The sequence below is a fragment of the Zonotrichia leucophrys genome, chromosome 7, assembly GCF_028769735.1.
Source record: "Zonotrichia leucophrys gambelii isolate GWCS_2022_RI chromosome 7, RI_Zleu_2.0, whole genome shotgun sequence".
NCBI lineage: Eukaryota > Metazoa > Chordata > Aves > Passeriformes > Passerellidae > Zonotrichia > Zonotrichia leucophrys.
In genome coordinates this window covers 12,279,065-12,301,111 of record NC_088177.1, presented here as the reverse complement: position 1 = coordinate 12,301,111, position 22,047 = coordinate 12,279,065, and the positions used below count along the sequence as shown (strand labels likewise).

Genomic DNA, 22,047 nt, shown 5'->3' with positions numbered 1-22,047 from the left:
CTGTTTGCAGCCTGTGTCCTGTCACAGCCAGGCAATGTCACTGCTGGGTGTGCAGCCTGTGTCCCTCCTCTGCTCCATCCCAGGCATGGGGAAGCACTAGCTGCATTACAGCACTGTGATGAAAGCTGGCAGGAGGGTAAACACAGCAAAGTCTCCTTTAGGCTGTTTGCTGTCCAGCCCCTGCTTCTGTAAAGCCATTCCCTTCCAGGTCTATGTAACAATTCTTAATTTGAAAATATATTTTCTGCATCATCCCTTTCTGTCTTCCCATGACATACAGTGTCCTTGTGGACCCAGTCACCAAGGCAAGCTGTCCTCAACAGGTTTTCACAGCTTGCTCCCTGAGAGATGCCCCCTTAAGGAGGGAATCCATCAAAGCCTCAGGACTGTTTAAGCACCACATTGCAAAAGAAATTGCATTGCTTGTCCATCATTTTTCTGTGTTGGCCCACACTGAGCATGGTGCAGGGACAATTCCAGTCATCCCTTCAACACATCAGTTGTTGAGATCATTTTTATACACCCAGATATCCAGTGTCCTTTGAGGTTATGTCCTTTGCCACGCACAAATAAATGATCTGTGTGTTCAGAATCATATAATGAATCACAGAATGGTTTGGACTCATCCCACTCCCTTCCACTATCCCAGGTTGCTCCAAGCCTGTCCAGTCTGGCCTTGAACCCTTCCAGGGATGGGGCAGCCACAGCTTCTCTGGGAAACCTTTTCCAGTGCCTCACTCTCCCCAGTATAAAGGATTTTCCCCTAATATCTAATGTAACCTACTCTCTGAAGCCATATGCTTAAAAATGTTAAATGAGGAAGTGTTAATGACTCAATCAGATAACCTTTCTGATCTTTGATGTAAATTGGTATAGTTATAAGGTATAATGTTAAGGGATTTATAATCTGCAGTGCCTGGTTCTTTCTGGTAAAATGTGTATCTGAATGAGAAAATGCTTTATAGACCTTAGTTTGCTTTTGTCCCCCTTTCCCTCCTGCTTTCTCTGAGCTGACCGCCAGCTGTCCTCAACTGCAGAGCGAGGCACGGTGTGCTGAGGAGGAGGAGAAGGAGGAGGGCCTGGAATCGCGGCCAGCCACAGCGCAGGGCACGCCGCCCCCGCAGCTCTCTGACACCGAGGACTTCGCGGGGCTGGAGACCACGAGCCTGCTGCAGCACGGCGACACCGTCCTGCACATCAGCGAGGACAACGGCATGGAGAACCCCCTGCTGGCCACGCACTTCAGCTTCGCGCATGTGGAGCTGGGCGAGACCGATGTGGATCTGGATGAGTCTCATGTGTAACTCTTGGGGAAGCACAGTACTGGGAGGAGGAAGGAAGGAAGTGGTTGCCTTTCCTTAGAGTTCCCTGCTAAACAGTAACTAATTAAAACAAGAGCACTTTATTGTCCAAGAGCAGGAAATAGCTATCAGCTGGTTGCTATAGACTGGCAAATTTCTATTTGTGAGATCTGTTTTCAGTTCAGGGCAGGACCACAGGAACCAAGAATTGGTACAGAATTCTCAGGATAGGGGTGAGTAGGCAAACGTGGTCCATGGAGCCCTGATCTCCAGCCATGTACTGTGATCAGCAGCCTCAGTGGGCTGCTGGACTGTGTGAGACAGAGAAGTCTCTTCTGAGACTGTGCCTGAGATTTATTTTTGTAGTGTTTTTGAGAGCAGGGCTACACAGCAGCTGAATCCAAGGCTCCTACACCTTGAAAACAGTGACAGAAAGTACCAATCTAATGCTTGATTTTCTCAAGCCTGGGACCGTTGTTTCTAACATGCAGAGCAACAATAAGCACCATAAAACAATTCTTTTTTTTTTTTTTTTTTTGCCCCTGCAGACTTTAGTTGAGTTTACTTTTGTCTGTTAGTTCCATCCCACTCTGTAAAATATTGCCCTTGTGCTACAAAAGTATTTGCTCTGTAAAAACGAAATACAGTATATAGTGTAAGCAGGAATGCATGTGCTGTCCACAGGCACAGATGGGCAGGGGATGAGTGGTCTGCAGGTGGCATAAATAACCCACACTGTCCTGCTTTAATGTACTGAGCTATTCATCTCCAGAGGTTTAAAAAAATACTTCAGGAAACTGCATCTGGAATGTGTGGATCTTCTGGCCCCAGGCAACTGCTCCCCTGATGCAGTTGGATGTATGGAGAGGGATTTAAAGTAAATATTTATATATGGTATTTTCATGTTACTATATATATATAAATATATATGTACATTGTAAACAAAAGATGGATATTGCAGGACAGAAACTTGATGAAAGAATCTATTTTTGGCATGCTGAGATTGTATTTTAAAAGGTTCCATTTTATGTATGTAACGTTCATGGCTGCAAGTATTGGATAAATGTAAGGTGGAGATCCCTGGGGGATCAGCTGAAGTCACAGCTGAGTTCAAGGGTTTTTCTGCAGCATCGTGGAATTACACTGAAATGTGAATTTAGCCATTAGCTGCTGACAGGCAAACTGCAAAATAGCTGTGAAGCCAACCATGAAATCATCAGCAATGCCCAAAGAGACCCTTGGGAATCATACACTGCCTTTTTTGGCTCATGTTATACTAAGTGGAGTTTATAATCACGTCATTATTGTGCAGAGGAAAATGTTTTGGATCATTCTGAGAGTATCTAAAACGTGCTCATTACCACTATGGCTCCTGAGGGCCTGCAATTTGGACACACACATGATAAACCAGCCTTCCTACGGAGGGAATTGGTATCCTTGTAGCCATCTCCACAGAAAGGACTTCAGCTCTCCTCCTGGGCTCTGCAGTGGCTGTTGAAGTTGTGCCCTCCAGAGAGCTGCCTTGCTGCTGTAGTGCAGCACACAGCTTTTCCTGGGGCTGACACCATTACCCACACAGCTGGCAGCAGGTGTCAGCCTCTGCAGCCCACGGAGCCTCAGGCTGTGCTGCCTGGCATCTGCCAAGTGCTCACATTTGACAGGAGCTGTGCACACCACTCTGGGCAGGGAACTCACTCACATTAAACCTCTGAGAGAGCAAAAGCCATTTTTGTCCCAGGTGCTGAGCATGGAGAGAGAAGGAGAATCTCAGCATGTCTTGGGAACAGCAGGGCTGGAAAAACCCAACTTTTTTTATAGTGCACCACCTCTATTCCCCACATATCATGTACAGGTGGTGCTCTAATGCAGCTCCAAAGGGTTCTTGGTGTTGGAAGAGAGGTGACCATGTCCCAACGGATGTCCTGGATAACAAACTTTCCTCTGCTGATCAAAACATGCTGTGCTGCTTTTATCTCCTCAGTGCACTGGAGCCTGTGCCAGCTACCTGTAGGATGCTGCTTTAGATTAGCTCCCAGCTCAGAGGTCACTGCAAGAATTGCTGAATTCCAGATGTTAAGTGTTATTATTAACACTGACGCACAAATGAGAAAAAAACCCCACAGCTTCGGTTCCAAGTCCCCAGGTAGGCTTGGTCACCTGGGGAGAGGAAAGCTTCAGACAGGAGCTGAGTGAATGGCTGGGACACAACACACAGAATTCATAGTGCACTTTAGAGAGTGACCTTTTCTGCAGAAAAGGAGGAAGCATCCTCCTTAATGAAAAGTAGAGGCCTTCCCACAGTACTCTGCTCTAGAGATGACAAAATAACTGTGATTTACTTCATTTAATTCCGTGTATATAACGTTCAAGTTTCAAGTTTCCACTGTCACAGGTGAATCCACAGTAGTAAGCCATAGCAAGGACTAAAATGCCTCTTTTTAATGTCTACCCTACGAGAACTCAATGCAACTTATAAATGATGTTTAATTTTATCCAGGTGGCTGTGCAGCTGGCTTTGGTTTTGTGGGATGATTGCTGAGAGAGGGCATAGATAGGCCAGCCCGTCAGCCTGCCTTCCCATGCGTTTTACTGTCGTACCAGTGCATTTAATGCCATCCTGCTGAGTGGCACACCAAGTTCTTTGGCTGGTTTGTGCTGTCCTCCAGTCTCTCTGTACCAAACTCGGTGTTATTTCTGCTGTGGAGACAAACGATGCTGCTTTACATAGTGCTAGCCGCCTTAAGCGCATGTCGTGTTCAGCCATGTCCGGCCGTGCCTGTCTTGTCCACGTGTCAGTCGCTCCCGTTGCCTCAGCATTTTATGCAAACGTTGTCCCGAGGATTAAATACAAAGGAACGACGGCAAAGGACAGAGTTCTGTTCTGTGTTTGAGCCTCTTGCGTAACACGGTCGGTGTCTGGCGCTCCGAAGGTTTCCATGCGCGGTTTTCTTCCGGGATACCGGCAGCGCTTGTTAATGGTTACCCATCTGCTCCGGGCCCGGTGTGGGGCGGGAGCTGTGCTTTGGGGGGACAAAATACACCTGGTTGGGAACTTAAAATCACCTATACCAGAGTTATTACTACTGTTATTGTTATTTCCGCCGCTTAGGGGCCGAGGGCGCGGCTCGTGCCGCGTCAGCGCGGCCGTGCGGGAGGAGCGCGGCCCCAAGATGGCGGAGGCACCGCCCCGGCCCTCCCCCTGCCCGGCCGGCCCGCCCTCCGTCCCGGCAGCAGCCGCGGCCGCAGCGATGGCGTCGGGGTGTCGGATCGGTCCCTCCATCCTCAACAGCGACCTGGCGGCGCTGGGCGCCGAGTGCAGCCGCATGCTGGACTGCGGGGCCGACTACCTGCACCTGGATGTAATGGACGGGTAACGCCGGGGACGGGCGGGAGCGGCCGGGCCGGGCCGGGCCGGGGGCGCGGGGGGCGGGCGGAACAGCCCGGCCCGCTCCTCCCGGCCGCACCGGGTAACCTGTGGGCGGGCGCGTCTCTCTCTTCGGCCCCAAGACACTTCGTCCCGAACATCACCTTCGGCCACCCCGTCGTGGAAAGCCTGCGCAAGCGGCTGGGCCAGGAGCCCTTCTTCGGTAAGGGCCGGGGGCTGCGGGGCGCTGCCCCTCCGGCGGCGGGAGCCGGCCCCGCTGCCCGCTCGCTCTCCTCTTCCAGACATGCACATGATGGTGGCCGCGCCAGAGCAGTGGGTGAAGCCCATGGCAGTGGCTGGTGCAAACCAGTACACCTTCCATCTAGAAGCGACCGACAATCCCGGGGCACTGATAAAGGACATTCGGGAGAATGGCATGAAGGTGAGGGGAGTACACACTACACTGTGCTTAACTAACAGGTGCCTGGCTGGTAGGTTCTCTGCGGTGAGCAGTGATAGGAGCTGAGGGAGGCTGCAGCTGTATCAGGGGAGGTTTGGGCTGGATAGCAGGAAAAGGTTTTTACCCAGAGGGTGCTCGGGCACTGGACAGGCTCCCCAGGGAATGGTCACAGCCCCAAGGCTGCCAGAGCTCCAGGAGTGTTTGCCCCAAGGCTCTGAGTCACAGGGTGAAATTGGTGGGATGTCTGTGCAGGGCCATGAGTTGGCCTCGATGAGCCTTGTAGATCCCTTCCACTCAAGATATTTTCATTCCATGATTTTATGGAAAACTCATTGTTGCCACTTCAGGCGGTCTAGGATTGGCACATGCAGCTCATACACACTGTGCATGAAGTTAAGTCTTCAGTTTGAGTGAAGAACTGGAATTTTTAACGAAAGAAGCCTGTTCTTCCTGCCATTACACAGTTGTGTAATTACTTCCTAGGAATCTGTACTGAGCTCAGGCCAGTCTTGCCCTGACGTGCACTTGGATTTGGCTTCCCTTCCTGCAGGTTGGCTTGGCCATCAAGCCTGGCACTACGGTTGAACACTTGGCACCTTGGGCCAATCAGATAGACATGGCTTTGGTGATGACAGTAGAACCTGGGTTTGGAGGACAGAAATTTATGGAAGACATGATGCCAAAGGTAAACTGTGTTTCTCTTTCATTGTTTATTGAGCTGAAAGCTAATTAAATGAGTAGTGAAGTTGATAAATTTTTTCTAGATGTATGAGAAACTGTAGGGTGGCAGCTCAGTGCTCAGCCTTTCATTTTTTTCTCAGGTTCAGTGGCTCAGGACACAGTTTCCCTCCTTGGATATAGAAGTGGATGGAGGAGTGGGGCCTGACACCATCCATAAGTGTGCAGAGGTAAGAGGTTGCAGCATTCTCAGTCACTGTGCTGACAGACTTATCAACTCCCAGAAAATAAAGCTTAGGAGAATTTTTTAGTTTCCAGAGGGAACTGTAAAACACATTTAATATCAAAATCTTTTTGAGGTCTAATTTTGTGCCTTTTTAAAATAGTGGCTGTTGAAGCCTCCCCTAAGCTAAAGGAGTTTGTTTCTTTTATGTTGCTGTAAATAGGAGCAATGTGATGAAGAAATTATATATTTGGAGGTTTCAGCTGTGTTTTCTGAACGTGATTTGGGGTTGCAGTTAGGGCTATGTCCCCTGTGTCCCACCCGTTTGCACAGCAGCCAGAATTCCCATCTCCAGTGCTCTCCAGGCAGGCAGGGGCTGTGTTCCATGTGGCTGAGCAGTGTTTGCTGTCCCCCAGGCAGGAGCCAACATGATTGTGTCTGGCAGTGCCATCATGAAGAGCGCAGACCCCAGGTCTGTGATCAACCTGCTCAGGAACGTGTGCTCAGAGGCAGCCCAGAAGCGCAGCCTGGACCGATGAGACCTCCCCAGGCTGTTCCAGAAGCTCTGGCCGTGCAGGAGAGCCCTTTTCTCGTGCACAAGCAGGGGCTGGATGGACACCAACTGCAGAAACTTCTTGCTGCTGAACAGAGGAAGCATTCCTTCACTGCAGTGAAGCAAGCAGCAGTGGGAAACGTTCTGGCTGTCTTTCAGGGTTGGAAATGGAATGGTTTGAACCTGTCTCTTGATTTTGTGGAGACTAATTTTGTGGCACAACCTCTAATGCTGGCTGGTTTGAACTTCAGTCAGTTTGTTGCTTGCTAGAAGAGTGTAGCATCACCACAAGAATCTCTCTTGTGGAAGACTCTTAATCAAACTGCCTTCTGCTGTCTGTATTTTGTCATTTGATCTGTGCATTCCTACAAAACTTTTTCCACTACTGCATTAAACACCCCTTCCTTGATGTGTTAAGTTCTTGAAGCTGACTCTCATAAATAAGTGGGTTTAGGAGTAAGTTTAGGGAAAAGGCAGCTTAAGAGGGCTAAAAAAATCTGTGATGGTAGAAGTGTTCCTGTCCTTTGCCTCTGTTTTATTGGAAGTACTTGGCTTATAGAAATCCAGCATCAGGTAAGTCAGTGCAGCATCTTTACCAGATCACAGAGTGGGTAGTATCTTCTCAGTTATCTTTCAAGTAGCCAGTTAGGACAGCTGTGTCTGAAATTGCTGCAAGTGATGGGATTCCACAGGAGAATGTTGCTTTAATACTCTTCAGCTAAGTATGAAGCCTTATCTTGCTGGATATCCTTGGTTGGTACATGTCTCTGAGTAAATGATTAAGATGGTAACATACAGAAAGGGTATCTGCTGAAGAGATGTGTAGATTGAAATGCCTGGAGATGGGTCTGTAGAACAGCTTGTAGAACCAGTCATCAGTCCTTCAGTTTGCTGTGTGCACAGGCCTGGCCTGCTTGGGCACATGAAAGGTGAGTAACAGTGCACTGGAGGAAGACTGAGCAGGCCATTTTTAGGCAGACCTGTGTCCCCTGGCTCTAATTAGCATTGTTGCCTCTTAAATATTCCATGGTATTCTGTGTGGCATTTTTCTCTTTAGGTTGCAATGACAGAAGGGTTGCAGACAGTCTGCTGCCTTGGGGGCCAGGCAGGAGGCTCAGCAGCTCCCACAGGGCCAGAGTCAGCTCTGTTCTCTTTGCAGCAGCGCTGGGCAGGTGTTACCTGGCAGCAAGGGCACTTGGTGAGCAGCACGAGCTCTCTAGACAAGCACCTCAAATTGCTGAACTGCCACGTTTTTTCTGGGTGGTTAATTGTGGTTTAGGTGAACAAACGTTGCTTCCCATTTCCACCTGCAACCCCATTTGGGGACTAGCACAAGAAAAATGGAGTTGTGCGGACCTACTGTACTGAGAGATATTTCAGAAGAGGTTTGCCAAAAGCAAGCTTGGCCATAAAGGTTGTAGTCCCAAGGGCTGTTAGAGCAGCTTATCCATGCTTCTGGAAAGAACCAGTGTGGAGTTTAGTGTGTGCATGGACAAACAGTCATGGCTCTGGTAGATAAATGCAGGCTGGACAGCCACCAGCTGAAATGAAAAAATGCTAGTTCAGGATGTGGAGTGGCTTTTCATGCTGTTGAAAGCAGTAGGACAACAGCTGTAGTGTAGTAACCTCCTGCAGTTGAGTGTAAGCTGGATTGAAAGGATAATCAAACTATTTCTGCCTTTTTCCTAATTAATTTGGGGGTGACATCCAAGTTGTGCTAGTTAATTGATGACATGTCTTCTGTTCATAGGTTGTAGCCATTTTGTAATTGTTTTAAGGATGGTAAGGATGCATTGACTCTTGGGTTAGGAGTCCTGTGGGAGAGATGTTACACTCACAGAGTAAAATTACTTAATTGCTTCTGTCTGAATACACTCAAGTGGGTTTATGCAAGTGACTCCTGCTGCAACAGCTTTTACCCATCTGAGGTTAAATCTGTTGGTGACCATGTCCAAGAAATCAGAGTGATGAGTTATTCTTGTTCTTTAATGCTTAAGACTGTTCCAGTTTCTCACCTGTGTCCATTCACTGAAGGGATCTCTCTGGGGCCTGTTTAGGCCTGTCCTGTACTCAATAACAAGCATGGAATTCCAGGACTGGAACTGAGTGTGACCTGAAAACCCAGAGAGCTGCCTGCAGGGTCTCCCCAGGGCTGAATAAAGCCCAGGCCCATGAGATGTTGCAATCCTCTGATAAGCTTTCAGCAGTAAGGGAGAGCACAGCCTGTTGTATTGAGGCACCTGCTCTAGAGTGGTCCAGAATGATCTGACAGCACAGGTCTGTCTGAACTGGAAAACAGGATGAAAACAACTTGGACAGAGCCAAGTCACACTGGGGTTGCACATGTGCTGCACAGGGGGGTACAGCCACAGCCCTGAGGGAGATAAAACACTGCAGGAGACACACACAGAGCTTAGTTTTAATAGGATTTAAAAATTCTTATTTGTACTTACATGCCTTTAAGATCCTGGATGCAGAGATGAAGCATTTTAAACCCTCATAGCAGCAGGAAGCAGAACATAAGTGGTGTTAAAAAAATGCCTCAATTGAATATGGTAAATAAAGCACATGGAAAATGGCTTTGTGCAGCTGCAGACACCTACTTTCATGTGTGGAGGGGCCTTGCTGCATTAGGTTTTGTTTTTTCACAGTCACTGTGGTACCTTCAGCCACAGCAGTAGCAGCAGCACTAACAGCTGTTTTCACAGCTTAACAACCAAAGAGAGGTTGGGTTTTGTCTGGGGTTTTATTTTCTGTTTAAAACTTTGAAAAAGAATGAAACCAGGCAGGGGATTCTGCACATTTTATGGCTTCAAGGATAAGCCTGGCCCTGAACCTGCTGCCACAGCAGCTACAGCTTCCTCATGACACCAGCATTCATGCAGCACTGCCTGGAGCTGCGTGCCCAGCAGGCACTAGAGCAGCCTACCAGTGCTGATTGCAGCTGCTTGGAGTAGAGGGACAAGAGAAAGGACAGGGCTGGTCCTGGAACCAAGCTGAGTTCAGCCAGTTTTTAAACCCTGTGCCAGTACTGAAAAGGGGGCTGCTGAAAATCAAGTGTCTGGAGCCAAGACACAGAGTGGAGACAGAGAAGGCAGGGCCAGGTCTGCAGCTGCTTGCCATGTGCATGCAGCACTGCCCACCTGGAGGGATGCAGGAGGTGGGCAGGGCATGGGGAAATGCAGCCTGTTCCTGCCACATGCACGTACCCTGCTCAGCTGCTGGCAGAGCCCTGTGCTGGCACTGTGGGAGGAGGAGCAGCTCTGGCACTGTTCTCCAACTGCCCCAGTGTGCTGTCACAGGCCTGGCCAGCTGAGGCAGCTGCTGGAGAAAAGGTTTCTGCACTGAGTGCACTGGGGTCATGACCAAATAGACATTTTGCTTCTGTCTTGGGCCTGCTCAGCCTTTGTCTGACTGTCCATCTTATTGTTGGCTCATGAAGCAATAGCGAGTTCCCACAAGGCTGCCAAGGGGATAGAAGGGACAGAGCTGACAGGGTTCCCCTTGCTCAGACCACTCTGCAGTGGACAAGGAACCAGCAGCTGCTGTAGCCCACAGCAGGCTGAGCCTGCAGGCACACAATGGTCTGGCACTGCAGCAGGGATGCTCTGCAGGTCCCCAGGCTAACCAGACTGGGATAACCCAGCTCCTCTGACACAGGGGGTCCTTGGCCTCCTTTTAACACCCTTCTGTTTCCACCCTCCAGTAAAGCAAACCCCTCCTGTGACAGATTGGATTCTATTTCCACTTCCTGGCAGCACTTGCAGGGCAAGGAAGGCAGCTGGCCTGGCTGGTTGCTTGGGCTGTCCCCTCTCCTAAAGTGCAGGAGTTCCTCCCTCTGCCCCAGGGATCAGACACGACAGGAAACCCATACCTGACAACAAAGCTGGGTGAGAGCTGGTCAGATCAGGCTTCCTAAGGAGTAGATGGGGGTGTGGAAAAGACCTGCAAAACATCTGAGACACTGACCTTTGAGAAAGCTCTTCCTGGAAGCAGATGCACATGCAGGGCCAGAGAGAGGGCAGCACACACCTTGTACTGAGGCACTGAGGGGGCCTTGGCCTCACAGTGTAAGTGCAGCCTCAGTACCACAGCCAAGCTGCAGGCCAAACAGAGCTCTATGCCAAGAGGAAGTATTGCTGCTACTTCTCCACTTCTAAAAAGCCATCAAATTCAGACTATATACAACATATATAGAAATAACTTTTAATTAAAAAACCAACCTTGCATCAAAGATTATTGTATCAGACATTGAGGCAAGATTCAAGTTTAAGACAAACCAGTGTTAAAAAAGTGTTTAAAAAAATAATCAGAATGTGCAATAAACTACAATGTAGCAATAGGATGTAGTGTTGAAACTTTACTGAACTGTTTTCATATGCCCAGTGTGTATTTCCTGTCGTTTTGACCAAAAAAAAAAAATTGACACTAAAACTGGGTCATCTGTCCAGTGCCATTCCAGATATTACACATGGAAGAAAACTGCACAAAAAACAGAGACTCCTATTAAATTGCCTTCAACTGTCCTACACAGAAAAACTGCCTGTTGATGGATTACACCTACATTCAATGTTTAATCTTTGTTAATACCTCTTGGGATTGCAGATACATTCCAAGCTATGCTATTCAGATGCAAGTTTAAACAACTTGCCTTTGTTTTCTCGCTGTGCATGCATTGGGAAATGAGAAATCTATCCAGAATCACAATGGAAAGCTTTGGGGCTTTCTTTTTATTGCTCTTCAAGACATCAATCATCTTTTCCTTTCCAGCTAGTCACCAAATGTTGGCATACTTACGAGACTCTTACAAGGCACTGTACAGAAAGTGGAACAAGACTTTAACATATTAAAGCAAAGTATTATGAGCCTCATTAGCTACTGAAGGACTAAGGAAATAAGATGATCCAAACCACAACATTCCATGGGCTGTGTCACAGATTTGGCTCCACCCCTCTCTCCTGTCTCTCCCTCCCCACAGGCTTGAAGCAGAGACCCTGCTTCTCCCTGTGTCAGATACATTGACTGTGGCAATGCTGTGGCTACTTCTGCCTTATTGCTTTAGGATTTCACCATGAAACATGCCCTGGCACTGCTGAGAGCCGTGACAAGCTAGATGCAAGGCTTCCAGATGCCCTGGTTTGAAGTGCTGGTTCTCACCTCCCCTGACCTCACACGTGCAGTTACAGACAGGTTTTTGCCCTATGGTCATGCCGCACATGAGAACAATCTGAGGCTCATGCTTATCCCCAACATTTTCAAGTAGTTTTTCTGTGTTCAGTTGAAGTTGTTGGATAAGGTAAACAGCATCTCCTGCTCCACCAGAGTCCACTAGAACCAGATATGCATTTGAAAACAAACAAACAGAAAAGGATGATTACTGACAAATGTGGCAATATGACAACAGAAAGTGAATGGTGCCAGCAATTTATGTGCGCCCACTCCCGACATTGGGAATATTAGACTTCCAGCTTGAAATAATTACTTTCTCTTGGGGTTCAGGAAGAAGAAAGTGTTGTCTTTGGGATTTATCCTGCCTGTTACAAAGCAAGAAAGAAAATATATTATACGCAGCTAACATAAAAGTTTTGAATTGTGCTGTCATATGCTGTGTGAACGAGAGATTTTACCTTACACTTCTCTCCACCTTAATTGGCTTTCTTAATGAACCACATTATTCCCTGTCACCTTTGTTTCCTTGTACTGTTGCTTCCCAGGCAAATGCTTTTGCAGTCTTCTGACTCTTGGGTAGATTGTTTTCTTGGTGCACAGCCATTGTCTGGCACAGCAGTGGGTGTGCCTGGAGTGCAGGAAGAGTTGCTGGGGAAAGTTGCACTTGACATTTCAGTCTGATTCGTTACTTGATCTTGGCACAGTAAAGCTTCTACCTCTTCATCATTTAGTGGAAAAACTCGAAGTTCCCACAGCCCAGACTGAAAGGAAGCAGAAGAGTAGGAGTGGGGGGTGAAAAAAAAGAGTATAGAGGATAAAAAGGGATTTCAGTTGAGTCTGAACTGATTAACTGTGTGCAGAATCATGTGCTATCAAGTAACAAACGAGTGTCTTTCTTTACAGTGTTTGCAGGGCTCTTCAGATAAAGAATACAACATTGCCAGGCACCAAGATGTAAGCTGGCTGCATAAGGGTTTGAAGTAATAATAGACCTACCCTTGAACAGGCAAGGAAACTCTTTTCCACAGTGCCAGACCATCAGGATGCCTGACCCCCTAATGACCTGGCCTGTCTGGAACCTTGGCCAACACCCCTGAAAAAAACCCCAGCCCAAACCCTGTCCTTCTATATTTGCCTCAAAAAAATGTGCCATGTGTACTGAGCTATGAAACTTGTTGACAGATCTGGGGTTAATTTACAAAGCACAGCAATGTAGTTCTAAACAGGAGTGCTATGTTCAGTGCACATTAACTAGGCTGACAGCCTGAGATTTTGATTACTGAGATAGGTGAATATCTTCAGGTTGTTTTGTTGTCACTGCAGAACTGATCAGAGCTAGAAGCTGTTGGAAGCTCACCCACCTTCTCTTCCTGGCTGTCCCTGCAGAGTGGTGCCATCCCTGAGCACACAGAGCTGTGGGTTTCCAAAGCTGGCTCAGGAGCAGGGTCAGCAGTGCAATGGTCTTTCTGCAGCACATCCTGGCTGTGTCGAGCATCAGCATTTTTGCTGTAAGATCTAGTGCAGAATTAGAAATGAGTTTTAAGAGCTACTCCCTGACCTTTTACACTGCCATGAGCAGTTCACATTTTCTTTACAAAGTGTTCGGTTTCTCCATACATGGTGCCTCCATTCTGCTTGCTTAAACCAAAAGAGCAGAGGGGAACGGCTGCGGTTCTTGACCTTGTTGGCTGGAGCCAAAGCAAAGCACTGTGTGGGGGAACTAAGTGGATTAAATGGGTGGGACAGGCACACTGTGGCTGCAGACAGCTAGTGACTGTATCTTGCTCCACATGCTCACCAGAACTGTGATTTTGGACAAGAGAAATCAGTGAGCCACAGGCTGTTCCACTCTCCCACAGGAGCCCGTGGGGTCCAAGCTGCACTGTCAGCACTGTGCCAAGTGCAACTCAAGAGACAAGTCCTTGGGCTCCCCCTTACCAATTCTGCTCTGGACTCAAGTGCAAAGCAATCAAAAATGTAGTAAGATTAAAAATTTTGACCTCACTTTTAATAGAAATTTAAACTACGTATAAAACAGTGGCCTGCATCTGAAATGCCAGGTGGAATCCTGACCTTGCTCATGTCAGTGAGCAGTTTACTTCTGAATTCAAGCAGCACTAAGATTTTACCAAGGAGTTCAGTTTCAAAATTAAGGTACATGCAGGACTTTTTATTTTTCAGTACACTTTCTGAAGTTGGGAGGTTTCATGTTCAAAATTGCTTAAAATAAAGTTCCTCAATATGGCTTAGCTATATTTTTATCCTGCATTAAAAAAAGCTATCTTTGACTATTTATTCCTAGTGTCATGGTTCACTTTCAGGCAAGAGTAGACACAAGCATAGGATAAACACAAGAAAAAGTTATACCAACATTTATAGGCTGCTTTTTGCCCTGGCAGACTGTAAAATGATTTATGGGAACCATTTTCTCAGGGCCAAACTGCAGATGCAGCTTTACAATGTTTACTCTGATACACACCACTACTTCGTGCAAGACTTTTAGTGGTTATATTTAAATCTGATGAGTTCTGCACCAGATGGCAAGCCTGTGAGAAAGAAAGTCATTGTGTGAATGGTTCAAAGTGTAAGGCCCCTGGCACAGCCCAGGACCCTTTAGAAACACATCTCTGAACACTGTGGAGTTTCATCTGAGTCAGGTGAGTGAGGAAGGACATATGATACACTGGGTGCCTGAAGCCATAGTAACTGGGAGTGGCACAGTGTAGCAGAGCTCTGTGTTCAGAGAGGGAGAAGAGATTTGTTTGGTAATGCCAGGTCACTAACATGCCCAATTTGTAAGCATGCATGCCTCAGCACTGCCTTCCCTTACCACCCACGAAGTTCAACATACCTGCTACCATCCCTGATGAGTTAATTAATGAATGCCCTCATTTCCAAACTGCTGTGCCAGCATTTCTGGCACTGCTGTGCCACAACCCCACCAGATTCAACAGAAGGCTCTGATCAAAGCCAATACACCTGCCTGCTGTTCCTCCTGGGCCAGCGGCTCTGCTCCCACAGCGACCACCTGGCGCGCTCCCGCTCCTCGAACTTGGTGTGGCGCAGGGAAAAGGCTTTGTCTGACAGGTCTTCTACCTGTGGGGAGGCACAGGAGAGCTCTCAGTGCCAGCAGCACTCACACAACACCAGCCAGCAGTACACATACCACTGTTAGACAGAACTCTGCAAACAAATGCTTTCACTACAAAGGCACATTTACACACGTTCACTTTATGAGAGCTCTGGTGTATGGGATGCTGTCATTTCAGCTTTATTTCTTACAGGTCTATGGTTGATCTGAATGGATATAGAAGTTATACCCCCTCCATGCAACTAACACATTTTTCTCTGAGGTGAGAGGCAGAAAATTTAGAGGATGAGTATTCATTTGCAAATCAAGGCAGTGTAAAAAAGTACATAATAAAGACAAGCAAAAATTCCAACAGTTTCCAGAGACTGCTTTAGAAGGAAGCTAGGAGGTAGCAGGATTTGCCCAGTGCTCTTTAAGCACTGAGAAATAGGTTTGAGATCACCAAGGACTTTGATAACTGCACAGAGAGGAACTCAGTGAACCTGAGGTGCCACATTCCTGCTGTGAAACCAAGCAGAAAATGGTTTCTTCTTTGAAGATCCTATTTCTTACCCAGTGGTTTGCATGATCCCAAGTGCAGCTTAAACCAGCCCTAATGCAAGTACTTTGCCTGCTCTAATAAAACAAGAGACAGATTTTTAGGTAAAAGATTGCACCCACACTTTCACTGTGAAAGTACCATCCGTGTTTCTCTGATGGCAGCACACCAGAAGTTTGTTCCTTAGCCAGGGCTGGCTGAGGAACTTTGCTGCTCCTCCCCCTCCCTCCCCTGATGGCAGGGGGAGTTCTTGGCTGGATCCCTCCAGTACAGCTCACTGTTGTTTCAAAGTGCTCCAAACCATTCAAAGTTCACCTAAAAAGCTGAGGTTGGCAGCAGCATTTGAGTGCTGCAGCCATGGATTTTATGCCAGCTAGTCCCAACTCAAAAGCTGAGAAATTCTTGGAAAGAACAATTCCTGGTCATAGGAGCTGTGAAGCTGCACTGCCAGATCAGTCCTAGACAACAATTATACTAATAATTGGGGGGGGTCATGAAAATAAACTGCCTTTTTTTTTTTTTTTTTTCTAAAGCAAAATTCTCACTGGTGTTGCACAAGTTGTACATTTATCTTCCAGCTGAGCCTACAAAATAGAGAAGCAAATGCCCTGTGCTCCCTGCAGTGCCAAGCAGTGCCATAGAGACCCTGGCAGGGCTCCACTGCTGTGTTTCTGTGGAAGCCATCTCCATATCAAGTCTCTCAGCACTGAGGTGGTTCAGAGCCATGAGAGGTACAATGGCAAAGAATCACAACCTATCCATGTGATCCCAAAGGCTTCATTTTGATTGGAATCAGAGCCAGAACTGTGGCTGCCCAGGTCCTCCTCTGCCCAGCACTTGACAGGAAGCTTCAGGCAAACAGGCTGCTTAGTTTGCTCATCTCATCACTCCTTGCTGAAGGCTCCTTCATTGCTTTTATTTATTTATGTTAAACACAAACCACTTTGTTAGCTGCTGGTTTCCTTTCATGCAAGTGAACTTAATGGGCTTCCTCCTCTCTCTGAAATTCAGCAGCTCTGTCACTTGGAGCACATCCAAACAGGGCTACATCTCAGTTCACATTCTGTCTTTCCAAGGTCAATGATGTATAGCATGAAAGTGAGAATTTTATTAACTACAAAAGTGTTATTCCCTTGGGGGAAATTCAGGGTTTTTCTGTGCTCAGATTTCCTTTGAAGTGGAAACAAAAGATAATTTAGAAAGAAAAACTAGGAATTTGAAAATACTTTTCTTAGCAAATTGCCAAAACTTTTCATGCTGGGAAGAGATTTCATTTTTAACAAGTTTCCATTCAAAAATCAAAGTCCATGTTCCTCTCCAAGTGAAGAGTTTTGAAAAATACAGAAATAAGCCTTGTTTGTTTTCCACAGCTGGTGATAGCATATTTAACCACTTGTTTATTTAAAAAGAGTTCCACCCTATTCCTTTGAACAGTACATTTTCTTATTTAAAAATTATTATCTGTTCTATGGATAAAAATGTCATGACATCAGAATAAAAGGTCTCTACTTGGTTCACTACAGCCTCTGCCACTCCCAGCATTTCCTCCAACAACTTTAGATTAATTTAAAGTTCTGTAACAGGAAAAAATGTGGTGGTTTTTCCTCACTAAGGTTAGTCTGAAAAAGGACAAAAGAAGTGTCATTCCTCAGTGGATGGATCTGGCAGGGATGTTGAGGGAAAAGGCTGTGGGGAATGCCTGTTTGTGAGGCATGTCTAATGATTTCACTCACAGAAAACCAAGCTTTGGATTCCCCCATGACACTGCAGCACACTGTGCAATAATGTTGAATAGCACCAGGAATATTTCTGAAAGGTTCTCAAAACAACAAAATCTGTGTTTCACTCTTTGGCTCCACAGGAAACTCTGAGTCATAGGCCATGAAAACACTTATGCAAAACTAATTGCACAAGGAATTACTCCAAAGAATTTTTCATTACTAAAACAACTACGAAATAAACTTGAAAGTTACAACTGAGCCTTTCCAGAAGCTTTGACCTGGACAAAACAAATTAAAACCAAAGCAAAACAGGAAAACCTGTGCCACACCCTCCCATGCCTTAAAGCAATAACACTGCAAATTCAAACATGCAAACCAGGAAACTCAAATGTTCTATTTCCAGAAAGTATTTTTAGAGCAAGTAATAGAGCAGACATAGATAGCAGATTAACTTTTGCATTACCAATGTTGTTCTTATAAGGCAAAATGTCCAGAAACATAAAAGCAGCCATAAAAGGTAAGCTTGTTGTTCTCAAAGGCACAATGAATAGGCCTGATTCCCAGAAAGTGCTCAGTTCCCATCCTTGGCAGTGTGGCTCATGTGGAGCATGACAATTTGGGGACCTCCCATTTATTTGTAATTTAGTAAACGTTGGATGCAGATTTATTGCATGGATATGGGCTGTTGCATAAATGAAGAAGACAAAGATTAAGACAACAAAGACAATGAAGATGGAGAAAAGTTATCCAGTGGCAGAAATCTGACTACTGCTCCACACAAGGACAATTCTGAAGTTTCAAATTTAGCTATGCTGAAGATAGAGAAGTAAAGAAACCATTATGTAGTACCACAAAAAAAAAAAAAAATTAAATCATTTCCAACACCACCACAGGCTTTGAAATGCAGTGAAATGGAGGAAAAGAGCATTTTATATAAAAGCAGGAAGTATTTGCCTTCCCTTGTGTTATGTGAATGGCCTGCTGAAGCTTGCCTTGACTTGAGCACATGGAGGAATATTTCAGGAGTGTCAGAGCATGAGTGCAGGTAATGGTGCTGTCTCCTCATGTCTTTTGACAAGTTTACTCAGTAGCAAATGCAACTCAGCTCAAAGCTAGAGAAGTTGAAGAATTATGATCAATTACCTTTTCTCAGTACACTGAAAAACATCCAAACTAATTATAATTAACATGATCCCAAAAGAAAGGGGGGAATTGGCAAAGGATGATTTACACAAACAAGAGCATTAGTACTTTTCTCTGTCTGACATCTCTCCCCCTCATTCCAGCCAGTGGCTGACAGATGATACAGAAGCAGTGGCCACAGCAGGAGGCAAAGCTGCTGCATTGTTAACTCAGGTTATTTCCTGGCCAGAAGATGAATCATACAGGATTGAGAGTCATGCCAAACACCAGAGTACTGGGTGGGCTACTAATTCAGACATTAGCCCATGAGCTTCTGAGAGAAACCTTGAAGTCCCTTCAGCAAAATACACTAAAAGCACAAGATAAGTCATCTTTATGGAATCTGAAATCCAAACAAGAAATCCACTGATTCCATGCAAGCTCCTTGAAGCCCTGAATGCAAATCACTGTGAAATTCTTCACTCCCCCAGACACCAGGCTGAAGACAGCAATGAACAGTGGATGCTCAAGGGACAGAGTGCCCTTGCTGCCTTTATTAGTTGTTCTCCAAATGGTTTAATTAAAAATCCTTGCAGGAGAGTTCTCCTGTGTGTGGAATTTGACCTTCTTGGTACAAAGGAAGGACAAGCATGCTTCCTGCTAGCTGGGAGGTCAGTGGGTGGAAGTGACATAAACTTGACCACAGACTTCACAGGGATTTCTCAATTGCTCACTGGAAAAGCCAGGAACAGAGTAAGCTTTTCTATTCCTTCTAACCCAAGAGTACCCTGCCAGATAAGTGCAACTGCACCAGGTAAGGAGCTGAGACCATGATGTTCTCCTAAAGGGAGGGTTATAGAGCAGATAGTTACAGATCTATAAACTTCTGAGGAAGTTTGTGCCTTTGTGGAGAGCATATTTTCTACCCCAGGGGAGTGACATAATGATTTGTTTACTGAGTTTAATGTAACCTTCTGCACTGCTACCTAAATGCCATCTTTTTCTACTGCTATAGCAACTAAACCTCTGCTGTAGAGATTCTCTCAAATAGCTCAAGAACAGATATTGTGGATAAAGGCAGGAACACAAGTCCTACAGTTACAATTTGTGACAGTGGCAGAGACTGAAGGGAGATTAAAGATGTCCAAAGGACAGTAAAACTGACAAATTTCTGGAAAAGAAGCCATAAAAAGATTGGAAGGACAGAAAATCAACCTAGAGACCAGACTTGCTGGCACATTCACCCCAAGGTTAGGAAATGCCTCAAAACCCCTGATTAGGAGAGAAAGGGACCCCCAGCTGCAAAGTCCATGGACATTCCCTGAAGAAAAAGGTACATTTTTATGTCTGGAGGAAGCAACAGCCAGCCCATGATGTGCAAACTTAGCTCAACAGGCAGGCAGGAAATGCTGAAGGTTATGTTGTCCCTGACAATGCAGAAAAGTTTGTTCCCAACAGGAGGCTTGCAGGAAAACAAACACTAAAAAGAAAACTTGCTGGACCCACAGGCAAGATTGCTGAACACCAAAGAGCAAATGCCATGGGAAGTGGCCTTGGAAGGAGAGGATGAGAGGGAGGGCCAGCAGTGGTGGCCCCAGGGGACAGTCACAGTGGGACAGGCAGCATCACAGTGCTCAGGAGCAGGGGGGCAGAGCCTGACCCAAGGGACCCTTCAGGAGCACTGACTGTGCAGCAGCAAGGGGCAGAAGAGCCACACAAACAATGAACAAGGAAAATCAATGGAATACTTCCATTTCTATCTTCCACTGTAGGGACAAGACACATTTTCACAATTCAAGTGTTATCAGAAATTATGTACCAATTACACTAATGATATATTGTATCTACTTTAAATAAACCTAGTGGTTTAATGAAAATACAGCCTACCTCTTCTTCATCTGTTTGAGATTTTTCTAAAGGTTGAAGTTCAACAACTCTCCAGCTAGAAATAAGACAAGGAAAATCAAATTAAGTTTAAGGTGCTGAAATTTATATTTTCCTTTCCCAACAAAATATCTAACCTTTCCTTTTCCTAACACAGTCTTTAAGATATCCAATACAGTTTTAATAATATTTTTCAACTTAGAAGACAATAAAAAAGCAAATGCATATTATGGATTTAAAGTACAGAACAAGTACATTTAGCCCTTCAGGCAATGTGCTACTAAGACACTGAAGTAAGCAAAGGAGATTAATTACACTGGTTTTGAAACCTAAAGATGTTCTCTTTCTAAAACAAAGGAGAAAAAGGTCTCTAGAATCATAGATTGTAGCCTACACTGTATGGAAAGAAATAAGCTTATTCCACTGTATTAGAATGGCTAAATTAAGAAAAAAAAAAAAAAAGCTAAATCCATTTCTGTTAATTCACAGAAAATAGTTTACTATTTCTCATGTGCTATCAGCTGTCCAGTCTTCCTACCACTTTGGTCACATGAATTGAAATGCAAAGATAAAAACCCAAGTGCATAAAAAAATAATCTTTAATACCATAACATTTTCTAATTCCATGTAAATTATATTCTTGGTTAATGTTCTCATGTTCATTTTCATGTCTTTGCAGTTCAAGAGGTTGTGAACAAACCTTGGAGTAAGGATTTCTTTGTACTGTAGTTTCTCCAGCTTTGAGGGTGCCACCAGTGACATGGGAATAACAATGTTGTCTATATCATAGGAGCTCTCACTTCTCAACCTCCTCCTGGAGTTATGCTGAATAATAAAATCAACACAAGAGGATCAGCTCAAATCATAGGAAATAGTTTTTAGCAGATAAACAGAACTTCACAAGGAGAAAGGCTGAAATTTAATGGAAACAGAATATTCTTAAGTGCTCATTTATGTGTTCTTTAATGATGATTGACTCCAGGGAATAAAGGAGTGTGTGTTGTGTAAACTGTGTGGGATGCACATTTAAACTCAACTCTGCATTAAAACATGACAACACACAGAGCACCACTAGGCTTAGCAAAACCATGGGACCTGAACCTGAATATTGTTGTGAATTTTCCATTTATTTCAGTAAAATAGTGTACACTGAGCCAGAGTTCTGCTGCTCCTCAGTAAATTATATACCAGGGACTTTGCCTGTATTTCTGCACAAAGGCTTGTAAATAGGGAAATTGAGAACTAACACATTTTGGGACTCTATTTGCACCATGAGGCCATTTTATATAGCTGCATTGAGAAAAAAAGGTCACAAGTGCCCTAGTGTAAAACTGGGAACATAAATCACAGTGTATTTAATGAAATTTGGGGAAAAAAGGCACAATGCCAATAAATGAAATTTACACTCCAGTTCCATGATCTGCAAAACTCTTTTATAAACAAGTACACATACTCAATCTGGAATAAATTAGTTAAGATAATCCACTTAATTCACTGTAAAAATGCCCTGCACTGTCACATGACACTAAATCAGCTGTAAAAGGCACGTGGCTTTGGACTATTAATTTGCACAGACAGCTCTCTGTTGATATTTCAGTTGAGACAGTGGCACATTTTGGGTTTACCTGTGATGAAGAGCTGTGAGTGGGCCGGGCCATGGCACTGACACTGCTTGTGGGAGTGAAACTGCTGTGGGACTCAGGCTCTGCATGCTGGAAGGAGAACGCCTCAAACCGAGCGCTACTTTCGCCTGTCATAAAAAACAGCAATAAACAAGACACACTGCCTGTTGGCTATTAGACTGCAGACATTTTTCCACACAGTAACAGTAAAGTCATTTCTAGAAGCCCACACTGAGCCACTTACAATTTACTGGATACTAAAAAAAGCTATCTAAATAAACATTTGCTATTCATCCTGTCATTGTTGTTCCACAAAACTCA

General features: G+C 45.3%; 3 protein-coding genes across 20 annotated transcripts in view; 2 read left to right on the top strand and 1 right to left on the bottom strand.

Annotated features, from left to right (window-relative positions):
- Positions 1-3,793, top strand: part of UNC80 (unc-80 homolog, NALCN channel complex subunit) — a 122,682-nt gene extending 118,889 nt beyond the window's left edge. For all 12 annotated transcript variants that reach the window (XM_064718786.1, XM_064718785.1, XM_064718790.1 and 9 more), the window contains one exon: positions 1,038-3,793. In XM_064718786.1, the coding sequence (XP_064574856.1) occupies positions 1,038-1,304 (267 nt within the window). In that variant the 3' untranslated portion in view covers positions 1,305-3,793. The remainder of the gene's footprint in view (positions 1-1,037) is intronic.
- Positions 3,794-4,237: 444 nt separating this feature from the next.
- RPE (ribulose-5-phosphate-3-epimerase) lies at positions 4,238-9,159 on the top strand. 2 transcript variants are annotated; one of them, XM_064718802.1, is made up of 6 exons: positions 4,238-4,671; positions 4,809-4,888; positions 4,968-5,107; positions 5,676-5,810; positions 5,947-6,033; positions 6,443-9,159. In XM_064718802.1, the coding sequence occupies exons 1-6, from the start codon at positions 4,238-4,240 to the stop codon at positions 6,563-6,565; spliced, it is 999 nt and encodes a 332-aa protein (XP_064574872.1). In that variant the 3' UTR covers positions 6,566-9,159. The 2 variants fall into 2 exon arrangements, with proteins under 2 accessions (XP_064574872.1, XP_064574873.1); XM_064718803.1 differs by having other exon boundaries at positions 4,412-4,660.
- Positions 9,160-11,286: 2,127 nt separating this feature from the next.
- The window catches only part of KANSL1L (KAT8 regulatory NSL complex subunit 1 like), a 60,480-nt gene continuing 49,719 nt past the window's right edge, over positions 11,287-22,047 (bottom strand). For 5 of the 6 annotated variants that reach the window (XM_064718800.1, XM_064718797.1, XM_064718801.1 and 2 more), the window contains 6 exons: positions 21,730-21,854; positions 20,805-20,929; positions 20,108-20,162; positions 14,732-14,844; positions 13,110-13,263; positions 11,287-12,509 (listed from right to left, as the gene is read on the bottom strand). In XM_064718800.1, the coding sequence (XP_064574870.1) occupies positions 12,261-12,509; positions 13,110-13,263; positions 14,732-14,844; positions 20,108-20,162; positions 20,805-20,929; positions 21,730-21,854 (821 nt within the window). In that variant the 3' untranslated portion in view covers positions 11,287-12,260. The remainder of the gene's footprint in view (positions 12,510-13,109; positions 13,264-14,731; positions 14,845-20,107; positions 20,163-20,804; positions 20,930-21,729; positions 21,855-22,047) is intronic. The other variant, XR_010441087.1, reaches the window with a different exon arrangement.

Coding starts and splice junctions, on each gene's coding strand:
- RPE (XM_064718802.1), top strand. CDS start 4,238: ATGCGCGGTTTTCTTCCGGGATACCGGCAGCGCTTGTTAATGGTTACC. Junction 4,672..4,808: donor CACCTGGATGTAATGGACGG/GTAACGCCGGGG, acceptor TTCGGCCCCAAG/ACACTTCGTCCCGAACATCA. Junction 4,889..4,967: donor GGGCCAGGAGCCCTTCTTCG/GTAAGGGCCGGG, acceptor CTCCTCTTCCAG/ACATGCACATGATGGTGGCC.